This window comes from Austrofundulus limnaeus, unplaced genomic scaffold, assembly GCF_001266775.1.
Source record: "Austrofundulus limnaeus strain Quisiro unplaced genomic scaffold, Austrofundulus_limnaeus-1.0 Scaffold27, whole genome shotgun sequence".
Lineage (NCBI taxonomy): Eukaryota > Metazoa > Chordata > Actinopteri > Cyprinodontiformes > Rivulidae > Austrofundulus > Austrofundulus limnaeus.
Window position 1 is genome coordinate 1,842,348 of NW_013952429.1, and position 12,128 is coordinate 1,854,475.

Genomic DNA, 12,128 nt, shown 5'->3' on the forward strand with positions numbered 1-12,128 from the left:
AAATAAAGCTTCTCGCTTTAAAAAGAAAATTATGAAAATCAAGAAGTGGGGAAAATATGGAACAACAGTGACAATACTGAGAAGTGGATGAAAAAAACGAGACAGAAACTGGTCAGAGAGGCCACAGAGAAGACTACAGCAACCCTGAAAGAAGTGCAGAAAATCTTTTTAACAAACTGATTGGGTGACACAATTCTCCTGTCTTCTCCATGAGAGTAGAAAAAGATTTTCTCAAAGCAAAAAAAAAAAAAAAAAAACTTTCATGTCCGGATACTCCCTAAAATGGGGTTCTGGTTTGACGAATTGAAGCTGACCATTCCAAAATGTAACAATGTTAATGTTTCAAAACTTAAACGTTTTATAGAGGTTTCATTTTTTTAACACAGCAAATCCTGGCATTTAACAGTGGGGTGCCAACTTTTTTATACCACTGCCTCATTTCCTCAGTAGAGCGTGTAAGGGTTGGCCAAACACATAGCGTGTCGCATGTAGTTCAACAAGGTCAGCCTTACATCCACACAACCCSAGGAAGAGCTGGCTTAGCAGAAAGCAGCTAATATTACAGCCGTRAGCGTGTGTGGCCAAAAACATACCTATACACCAGAGAGGGAGTTTCCTTTTTTAAGTGTTRATGTACAAAAACAGGATCGTATGAAAGGCAGGAATCTCAGGAAAGATTGGAGAAGAAAAAAAGACAGAGAAAACAATGGCTATGAAGGAGTTATCCCCAAATSATCAAAGAAAGATGAAAAAGACAGCGTTTCCTTCCTGATCATCTGTTAGACTACTCATTGCTTCTGAGACCCTACTGCTGGAGTCTGTGACGTGAGGCCCCYATATTTACCCTGACAGGATATTAGTCTGATACTTTGATGGGAATCTCCTTCCACATGTARCACTGAACAATGTGGGGGAAACCTGTAACATTTACACAAACACACAAACCCCCCGCAGACTGATGGGGAAAGTTTCAGTTATTTGCAAAAAGTAAATGGCAGCAGTCTACATGTTGTTACTCAAAATCATACCTGGCCATGGGGAATTCAGCTGTTTTCCTTTTGCTGCTAAGATCCTAAATATTTCAGCTGCTGAACAGACTGGCTTGCTTTATTATTATTTTTTTGGCTATTTCATCCAATTTTAAGGGATGTTCTGTGGAAAAGTTATAAACGGTAAACATATTTCCTGTTGCAGATGTTTCTGAATGACTTCAGTTTGGAAAAATAGAGTTTAAATCCAACAGGATGAACCATCTGCTCCAAACGCAGCCAAGTCTAAAGTGAATTGTCTGTCGCTGTTTTTACAAATGATGTTTTTAAACCTTTCACAGTTAAGTCAGTTTCTCAGTACATGCTGTAGTTTTTATATAGAATTTCACAAGCGGCAGCAGTAGCAGCTAGCTGTAACTCTTTAGTCGGTGTCTGGGACACTTCCTGCGGGAAATTTACTATATGTCTTCTGAAATAAACACGTTATTTGAAACTGGTGATGTAGAGATCTGAAGGAAGTTTTAAGATGGCACTTATGTCCAAACTGGACCACTTTTACAAATCCTGCCTGCACCCGAAGTGCTMCAGCTAGCTGCTGCTGCCATCGCTGTCTGCAGATAACCATCAAATTTGTAGTAATGGCTTTGTTCTGTGAAACTGATGGTAGAGTAAARCTTCATAAAATTGTGTTTGCATGAGCTTCCAAAAAAGGAAATGCAAAGAAAGTCTCTGACAATCCCTGGAGGGGTTAGGAGGGAAAGTGGTTTGCATGCGAGTTCAACTTGTGCCTCAACACAGTTTTGAAGTTTGACACTCAACAAAAAGCACAACAGCTTGAAAAAATTATGGCTGCACGACGGCTCACAGCAAGACGGTCCTGGGTTTGATCCCTGGTTTGGACCCTTCCTTTGGGTTTTCTACGGTTTCCTCCCACAGACAAAAAACATGCATGTTAGGTTGCCTTCAGGCCCAGCCTCCCTTGCAAAAGAGCTCTGTGATGTAAATGAGATTTGCCTGGTTAAATAAAGATTTAAAAAGCAAGAAGAGAYGCCCAGTTGCATTTAGAAAGAACTCTTTTGTTGGCATGAATCATAAAACGTTTGAATTTGTTGTTGTAATAAGACAGCAGCTATCTTTGGTCTGATCCTCACTCAGAATAGCCCACAGCTCATCAGTCCAAACAGTAAATGCTTTGCTCCAAACTGAGTTCATTTGAAAACCTGTCCACCACAAGCCAAAGATTACACTAATTGTATGCAACCTTTCCACAGACCCTGCTTCAGAATGGCAGGAATCCCTTTACGTTTTGGTTGACTGCTATGAATGCTGACACAGTTGTGTCTGTATGTCAGCAGTCACACTCAACTGAGATTATCAGAGGCCGAGAAAAGAGACACTTGACCCTGTCATATTACAGCCACAACTGTGGAGGAGGAGCACGTGATGTATGATATATAGGAATTGAGAGGATGTGTGACAACAAAGAAATAATTGTGTCCAACTGTTGTTCAGCCACAAAGGAGACACTGGATCCCCCTGATAAGCCAGGTAAGTCGTTAATAAACACATCTAAGAGAAGAAAACTACTGTTTGAACAGAGAGGCACTGAGGTGTAATATGACAGAAAAGCATCCGGATTAGGAGCAGGATTCCCAACAGTCCAAACACTGCAGGTGAAGAAAGTTGTTTGAGCCACAGTTGGTTCGCGCTTGTTGATACATCTGCAGCGTCGCGTTGAACGACGAGGGCAGCGTGTGTGTCGCTCAAACTCCTAGCTTCAAAAATCCGCAACGAGCCAATAAAAGGTCACCTCTTCCCTGCTTTTTTGTGCTCATAAAACAAGTGCAGAGCCTGCAGGGGAAGTTTCTCAGGTGGAGCATTAAGGCATGTCGAAGCACGCCGCTTTCTCGTTGAATCGCTCTGGGAATTTGGACTTTGTTACGATCACGTCCAATCCAATTTACTCGCATTAAAAACTTGTCAGGAGTTCTAAAAGTGCAGCATCAACATATTTATGAGCGTTGGGAAATTGTTTCTTGAGTCTTTTTTATTTATTTATTTTTTACAGAAAACGGGTTCTTCCAGTGAAAAAAGGCTTCAAAGTTTAAAAGCATCTTTCATTTGAGTACTTAAAAATTAACACCCCAAATGTTTTATGCTGTTGTCTGTGCCATCTTTGATTTTTTTAGCTGTTTTTTAAAATCTTTTTCTTTGCAAGGCCTTAAAAATAAAACCTGCAGTTGTTGCAAGTGGACATCACACCTCTATCAGATGTGAGACACATTTAATGTTAGAGGAAACAGCCCTTTTTTCTTTTTCTGCTTCTTCTTTTGCTTATAGAGAAGATGCTTCACAATATCAACGATTCTTAAAATCAGTTTCATCCATCATCCCCATCTGTTTGTCACTGAGTGGTTTCATTGTAACTTTGACATTTACAGTAAATGGGTCCAACGCCAACGAATAGCCACTGATTTTGTAGAATATTAAGAAGCAACTGTCTTCAGAGTGTGATGCACGTGAGGGTGTGTTAGAGGAAGTCTGAGGGAATGTGAGGGGTAGAGCTGCCTGTTTTGAGCTTAGACCAACCCCCTGAGCTGCTGCATGTTTCAACTAAAGACTTCACTCCCTCTGCGTTGTCAGTTGGACGGTGACTAACCGGCTGCTCCTGGTTGGATTCTCCTGAGTGAAACGCAGATGAAGAGCAAGATAAAAACAACGCAACACCAACAACCGAGGTAAACTCTTTTTTTAATTGGCACGTCTGATGCAATATGTGAGAAAGTTTGTTGCTGATGACTTTTGCTTTTGATATTTCTCACACAGCTGTAACTGTGTGGAATTTAAACAGCAATATGAGAGAGAATTTACAAGATCTCATAGAGTTGTTTTTTGGCATAAAATTGTACCAAAGTAAAATTTATGTGAAGTTTAAAATCAAACTCTTATTACAATGAAACTAAACTTTGGTCAAAAAGTTTTAAAATGTAGAACTCTTTTAATATAAATCAAAAACTTTTGTTTTAATGTTTCTGTTTCACAACTCAATCATTCATTTGACAATTTAAAATTCATATTTTGACTGAGTCAGTGTTATAAAGTGAATTGTCACCAACGTAGCCAGTTCATTTACAAGATTCCCATCAGCGGATCAAACAAGTTAAAGTGTCCAGGTTAAACATAAACATCTGATCCAAGAAGAGGCAAAACATCCCACGGTGACTCAAGGAATGCCACCTTAATCACCAGAGACTGTTAAACTGTTTTAAACTCATTATTAGTAGTTATAGTTATAGGCGGTAAAGGTCAAAAAAATTGAAACGAGCTGTATCTCTCTAAAAACAAAAGTTAGAAGTGGCAGCTTTGGGCTGTCTTCTAACTGGAGGGTTGGGGGTTAGACCTTTAGCTCCTGCAGCTTAAAAGTCCCTGAACAAAACACTGAACTCCCAACTGCCCCTCGATATACAACTGTGCTGAATGGGTGAATGAGASACATGAAGGACCTGCGGAGGTTAAAAGGAGCTACGTTTGTGTGTATAATTTATATAAATTCATATTTTTCATGATTCTGCATCGTGAGAGTCCTGCTGCAAGCTTACAGTGACAGACGGACTTTAAAGAAACTGCAACAATTAAAATATTTAGTTTTATTTTCCACATTGTGAACACAAATAGAAATGATCACTTGTTTGATTTCTGAAGATTAAKAAGTCAGTATTTCTGTTTAAGTGAAATGTGTTCATCCTTTAACTTTTTATAATGATTCATGTAACTTTGCAGATTTTATTTAGAAATGATTGTTAAAGGTGTTTCTTTTTCTTTTCTGTATTTTTCAACATGCTTTTTATGTCTTTCCTCAGTTTTTGGACCCAGTAACCAGGCAGAGCTCAAGAGCACCGTCTTCTGGCAAAARAAAGGATACGTCTACAAGGATTCTGCTGGATTCCACTGTATCAACTCTGCTCTTGCTGCCGAGTGCATTTCAACAAAATGAATTTATAGCTAAAACTGCGTTCAGAGTAGAAGAACAGCAACAGCCAACATGGAGGACTGTGTATCTTCCACTCCCTCTGCTCCCTTGTCTGATGGCTACCTGGCCGTCTTTAGGGAGTACCTAAAGAAATCTGTCATCTGGATCCATTACAACTACACTGGCAAGTTGAAGGACGACCGCAACATTGACAAGCTGAAACCTGTCAGCATTTTGTTTGTGGTGGTGTGTCTCCTCATCGTCCTGGAGAACGCTGTGGTTCTCATAGCCATCTGGAGGAATAAGAAGTTCCACGTGCCCATGTATTACCTGCTGGGGAACTTGACTCTGTCAGACCTGCTTGCTGGGATTACCTACATGGCTAATATTCTTTTGTCAGGACACAACACTTTAAAACTGACACCACTGCTGTGGTTCCTCAGGGAGGGAGGGGTCTTCATCACGCTGGCCGCCTCCATCATCAGCCTGCTGGCCATTGCCATTGAGCGCCACATCACCATGACCACGATGCGTCCGTATCATGGGGCAAAGAAGGGACGGATGTTGGGGCTGATTTGTGCGAGTTGGGCCCTGTCGGGGCTTCTGGGGATCCTCCCAATTCTGGGCTGGAACTGTATACACAAACTGGACCAGTGTTCGACGGTGCTCCCACTTTATGCCAAAACCTACATTCTGTTCAGCATATCCGTGTTCTCCGTGGTGCTTTTGGCCATCGTGGTCCTCTATGTTCGGGTTTTCCGCATCGTCCGCACCAACACGCAACGCCAGCGGACGAACTTTAAGAACAGCATGAGGAAGAGCTCGCTGCGGAAGTCGCAGAAGTATGTCGCCCTGCTCAAGACAGTAACCATCGTACTGGGTGTCTTCATCGCTTGCTGGCTGCCCCTCTTCATCCTCCTCCTTATTGACTTTTTCTGTCCAACGGGTCAGTGTCAGCTGCTTAAAAAGCCCGACTACTTCCTTGGAGTGGCCATGTTCAACTCCCTCCTCAACCCCATCATCTACACTCTGACCAGTAAGGACATGCGGCGAGCCATTCTCAAGCTGCTCTGTCGGCCATGTCTGATGACCAGAGATGGACAGGTGAAAAAGATCGGGATGCCATTCCTGGAGTGCAGTTTCAGTAAAACCGAGGTTCCCTCTCAGAAGCTGGAACACGGACAGGAGACGACTATTTCCTCTGGGAATGTCGTCACCACTCCATCCACCATTAAAGCTCTTTACCCAAAACTCCTCAAGCCATAAAGACTGTGATTCTTGGATGTAAAGTTCAAAAGACTGTGAAAGGGTTCCCCACTTTACAGAGGACATGTAGCACATCTTTTAATGACAGGACGTAGCCTCGATGTTTTCAAATCTGAAAGCCAGAAAAATAATTAGCATGAAATTCAACAGAGGCACAAAGAAACATGTTAAGGCTTCATGTTTGGCATGTGAAAAGTGACTGAGTTAAAGTGGTATATTATGGCAATAAACTTTACATGATTACAAAACCAAATGCCATAAAGGTGCCATTCAAATGTGAGCAACATGCATTTTTATGGTTGTGTTGGCAGCAAAAAGACTCTACGTTTCAGAACTGAAAGGTGGTTTCTGACAACATGAAAAGAGGAGACATTGTCTTCAAAGGTTGCAGGACTAAAGGTGAAGATTCAAGGTCTTAATGTCTCTTTCATTGCAGGGTTTTTTAAAAGCAGCACTTGTAGTTTGTGATGCAGACTTCTGGGTTTCGCTGGTTCGAAATCCCATGGCACACAAGCGCTGCAGAGAAACCGTTTTTCTCCCTTCTACATATGTTTGTGTATAGAATGCAGGGAGAGAATAGAAGGGGATTGATTACAGAAAAAAAGAGCACTAACATTTTTTTTAAACGCAGCTCAGTGGAGAATGCTGGGGTATTGTTGTGGGAGGACTGGCACAAAACGAAACTTCCCACGCAGTGTTTCGAAATGATACGAGACAAACCTGATGTGGGAGAGTAAGGCTGTTGGGCTGGTGTCCAACTTTTTTTTTTCTTTTTGAAATGTTACTTTTGCAGTTAAACTGCTACAGCAACAAAACCAGCAAAACGTCAAATGTGACTAATCAGTGCATGTGAAAAAATGTTTGGGACTTATTTGTGTTGTGACATGCTAATTATTTAACTTTGACTGAAACAGAATCAGTAAACAAGAACATCAAGATTTCATTTTTTTTAAACTTGTGAACAACAGTAAAGTTTCTGCACTCATTAGTAAATTACATGGAAAGAAGGCAGACACATTTTTTCTTTTCACTATTCTTAATGAACATTTCTGTCTGAGGTACATTTTGTTTAATTAAATTCAGCTCACAGACTATTTTAGCTGTCTCTCTGGACCTAAAGTTATGAATGGGTTACTTCTTTGTACTATCTGTGTAGTAAACTTTCTGCTTTTCCAAATACATTTTTTAACATCTGTTTTGTAAATTATATCTATTTTATTACATGCAAATGAAACATTACATTTCTTTTGTTAAAAGAAATAAAATATTTTTGAAGTGAAGGAGCACGTGATTTATTTTCAGTGTGTGTAACATTTATAAATGAGTCTGTCTGTGTGTATTTTTTGTGCAGTGAAGGTTATGAGCAGAGAGACCACAGGAAGTCAGCCCCCTTGTCTCACATCTGGTAATGACATTGGCCTACATACACCAGGGTCTGCTTGTCTCAGACAGACTCGAGCAGCAACACAAAACAGCTTTTTTATGCTGAACACTGTTTTTCCCCCCTTTTTTTAAAGGTCAACTAGATATTTTGCAAACCTTTATACTGTTATTTATTTGACATTGCRTGGCTATTCTGGAAGAAACATGATGGTCCTGCAGGAAGACTGCAAATTCAAATTAAAATAAACCTTTATATTGCCATCAGTTTTAGGAGTTAGTGCTGAAGACTTGGTCACTTCTGGAAGAATAGCATGATATAAGGCAAGGCATGTTTAGCACAACTTAAAGGGCTTTACACGCAAATAAAATATTGTCACAAAGTGCAAAAGAACAATAAAAGCATATAGAAAGATAATATTTTGAAATTACAGATGCTCAATAAAAGAACATTTAATAAAAGATAAAGGATTAGAAATTACAGAACAAAATAATTAGCTGATTTACTTTAATCAAAGGCAGCAGCAAAAAGATCAATCGTCAACCTTGTTTTAAAGAAGCTCACAGTCGGAGTGGTTGGACAGTTTTCTGGAGGATTGTTCCAGATATTTGTTGCACAAAAGCTGGATGCAAACTTCTGCATGCTTGGTTCTGACTCTGGGGACATGGAGCAGATTAAAACCAGATGACCTCAGAAGTCTCCACGGTTCTGCAGAAGATCAGAGATGTATTTTGGATCCAGTCTGTGTAATGCTTTGCAAACTAGCAACAAGTTTTTAAAATAAATCTTTAGAGCAACAGGAAGCCAGTGCAAAGAAGTGACTCTCTTTGTCTTTGCAAGGCCTTGGTGTATGCCAGAATTATAAGCTGTGGTGTCAATGACAACATAAAAATGAACAGTGTRGAGTTCATATGAATTATCTTACATATTTTTTTAGATTGTTTCTGTTTAACTTTGGTTATAAGAATGTTGTTAAGATGGTAGCAAACCTATCGTGGTCTTTGCATCACTCTGACAAGTCAGAATTAAACTCTGTTTTTACTCCAAATTGAAGTTCACAGAGCTACTGTATCTGTGGTATGTTTACCATGAACACTTGAAAATATCCAAACTATTGATTTTAAAGCATAGATCACCCATTAGGATGGAAAAGTAAATGTTCCGTGAGTTAATTAATACCTACAAAAACTAATTGGTCATAAAGAGACAATGATTTAGGTGTTGAATAAATCTATTTTAGCTTTAAAAACTGTGGCTTTGAACATTTAGGTTTGTTGATGTAGAACATGTCCTGTACAAAAAGACCTCAGATGACTTCTAAACAAAAAACATCTGCTTTTCAACAACTAAAACCGGCTGCAAAGTCATATTTAGGTACAGAGAGTTTCAGTGCCTAAATCAGGGGCAGCATTCTAACAACTACAGTAGTTGCATCCTGTTTGATTTAATCCAGAGTAACCCGAAGATGGCTTGTCTGTGATAAGCAGTTCAGTTACACCGAAACGCCTTTGATATGATGTGATTTGTAGTGGTGCAGATGTTCATCCAGATGTTACCTGGATGCAGGAGGGCTGTGTCTGCTGACAGAGGTCAGACGGTCAGGGCCTCCTGCCTTCTGTTGAAACCATACACCAAACTAGCAAGGTGACAGTCATAGGTCATCAGTGATCACCAGGGACACGTGTGCAGATGCTCACCTTACTGCTCCTTCCTCCCACTGCAGATCAGGAGCTCCAACATGACAAAAACTGTTGACAGAGCAGCAACTGGGTGCAGCTTTGATCCTTTAGTTAGGCCTGCATTCTCACGCTGGGCTTTTGGTGCCACCTTGTGACTATTAGAAGGAACGTGCTGCACAGGCCAACCATTTTGACCTGAATTACATATTTTTGCAACGTGGGGGAAAACTGGTGTGTCAGCAGCACCTGCCTGGGCCAAGCAGGCTTCTCTGAAGTTGCCTGTCAACACTGGAGCAGTTCACAGATCTGTTTGTCACCAGGGAAGAGTCTCGACAAGTAAGGTGAATGGCATTTACTCCCAGGTTATTATAGGGCATTTACTTACAACATCATGTTTTCATTGAGCAATCTTTGGAAGGTTATGGGGGGCATTAGTTTTGTTCAAAAGAAAAAAATATTTTGGAACTGGAAAAAAAAAGATATTTGAAACTGAAAAATTATTTTGAAACTGAAAAATTATTTTGAAACTAAAAAAATACAGATTTATTAAAGCAATCAGCACTTTTAAACAATGACATTTTATTGCTACACTTTACCACTTTCTTACAATGTTTTGACATTTGTCTAATATGATTTGGATTATTTTTGTACTAAGATTTATTTGTTTTGACTGTGCATTTTGCAATGAAACGTTTCGTCTTTTTTAAGGAAAAAAAGGGGTCTGGTTGGTTTTTGGTGACATTTGGTTAGTTTTGGAACTGTGTTGACATTTTGGCTCTGCTTTTTTAAATTAATTAATTTTTTTAAGCTCTCATAATCCCTTCACAATAAAAGTCTCCCGACTCCTGAGCGCCCTACCTTCCATTACACGTCAACGGAGGCGGGTCTCGCGCAATGAAACAGGCTTTTATTCTGAAGGCGGCGAGAGACCGACACAATGCTTAGTCACCGTGAGTTACAGCTTTCCCCCTCCGATGTGGAGTCCTGCTCGACAGACCGTGATGGAGGAATTGAGCTAGCATACGTGGGGGTTCCCTTTATTTGCACAAATTTAACAGGTTAGTCATACTTAATCTTATAATTCTGAGCACATCTGTGAGCGCTTGTAGCCAAATATTAGGTATATGTTAGCTTTAGCATATTTACAGGTATCGGCTCACACAGTGGTTACTCTACTTCTATTATTAGGAGCCTGTCTTTCTGTTTTCGAAACATTTAGCTGGTTTTATTTGGTCACCATCGATTAAAGTCTCGTTGCAAACTTGAAGTCAATGTATGTCAGCCGTACACGCCAGCTTCCTTTACTACTTTAATGAGAACGAGCTCTGACCTTTTTATTGCTCGGAGCGAAAAAGCCGAAATAAACAGCGCTTTGTGTCAGGTAGGGAGGCAGGCGGCGCGGAAATCTAATTCCGTCCGGACCGAGGGTCTTATGTAAGGACAAACTCWACTTCTGGGTCGTGTTTTTGGTACAGCCAGTTCTACTGTTTTGCTTGGTGAGGAGTTCACGGTGAGTCACGCAGAAAAAAGCAGGAGGGAGGCGCTCACAGCTCGAAAAAAAGAAAAATGCTAGCGGTGGAGCATGTTCAGCACGGTTTGTTTATCTTGTTGCTTGACCTCGTTTAACAATAATATCCATGAAAGTCGAGTCGGTTGTTGTGCATCTCTTAGACTGAGGACTGCAGGCCTGAAAGGTGGTCCTAACTAAGGTCCAGGGTCCATAAGAGTCTGAATGAGGTATGAAAAAGTAGTCTCGTGATTATCACACTGTGATTGTTTCTGCAAGGTTTATTATTGGAATAGAAAAATATTCAAAATTTTAATTTGGACAACGAGGCCACACTTGGTCTTGTACCATTATTCGTCTATTTCAGCTCACTCACCTCATTTATTTTAGAAAAGTCTTGGTTTGTAGATTGAAAGAAAAAAAAAAGGAATTTAATCTGTGTGTTGCATAATATGGGTTAGAATTGGGAAAAGGGAAGTACACAGACTATTTATAAAACTCCTTTCACACAGATGAGTGTAGCCTAACCTACAGAGACAGCCAAAGTGAATTTTGATGTGTTTATGCTCAGATTTGTTGGGTAAAGTACACAGAGAAAGTGATGAGTTAGTTTGAAACTATAAACTTGCCAGTCTAGAAGAGGTTTAGCAAACATCGGAACATATTAATCTTTATAATGCCCACCCTGTTTTATCCTTAGTATTTATTGTCTTACTTTTTTTTCTGTTTTCTTTTTCATTTAGCAGAAGATTCACTCTCACATTCCCAGCAGCGACCTGAGAATAAATAACCTTTAATTACAAACTTTTAGCGTGGATTCTGCAATTGGCTCGAATGTGATTTTGACAYAACTACTCTTTCTTTCAGGGCTGTTTGGACCCAGTCGTATCAACCTGCCTCTTTTACAAAGTAGAAAGCTAAAAGAGGTTTAAGCACAATTTGTCATAGCTCCAAATGGGTTCCTTGTTTAGTCAGAGGTGAAATATGTGAAATCTCCAGCTCATACACAGACTGATACTTGAGCTGGATGTTTGTCAGTCAGCAATTTGTGCACCAAATGGGGAGTTGAGCAATATGTATTTCTGTGAAACTGTTTCTCAGAAACTCGGAGGGATAAAAGTGCGGCAGTGAATCAGACTCACTGGGAGTTTCATATTACCGTACATAACTGGGTAACTAAACGTTAACTGGTTGGACGTGACACTCATTGATGACTTAAAAATAATCTTTTGCATTAAAAAGCTTATAGTTTGCTCCGTTTTGACCATTTAAAGCATCTTATCTGCTGAACTGTCTCCTGCTATCGTCAACTCAGGTAATCATTAGTGTTTGCAAT

The 12,128-nt window shown here is 40.0% G+C and overlaps 2 protein-coding genes across 2 annotated transcripts in view; both read left to right on the forward strand.

The window, feature by feature from the left end:
* Positions 1–3,598: 3,598 nt before the first annotated feature.
* On the forward strand, positions 3,599–7,505 carry s1pr5b (sphingosine-1-phosphate receptor 5b). The gene is made up of 2 exons (XM_014004926.1): positions 3,599–3,727; positions 4,850–7,505. The coding sequence occupies exon 2, from the start codon at positions 5,032–5,034 to the stop codon at positions 6,223–6,225; it is 1,194 nt and encodes a 397-aa protein (XP_013860380.1). The 5' UTR covers positions 3,599–3,727; positions 4,850–5,031; the 3' UTR covers positions 6,226–7,505.
* A 2,719-nt stretch (positions 7,506–10,224) lies between these two features.
* Positions 10,225–12,128, forward strand: part of keap1b (kelch-like ECH-associated protein 1b) — a 13,698-nt gene continuing 11,794 nt past the window's right edge. The window contains exon 1 of the mRNA XM_014004927.1: positions 10,225–10,343. The gene's annotated coding sequence lies outside the window, so the exon portion shown is untranslated. The remainder of the gene's footprint in view (positions 10,344–12,128) is intronic.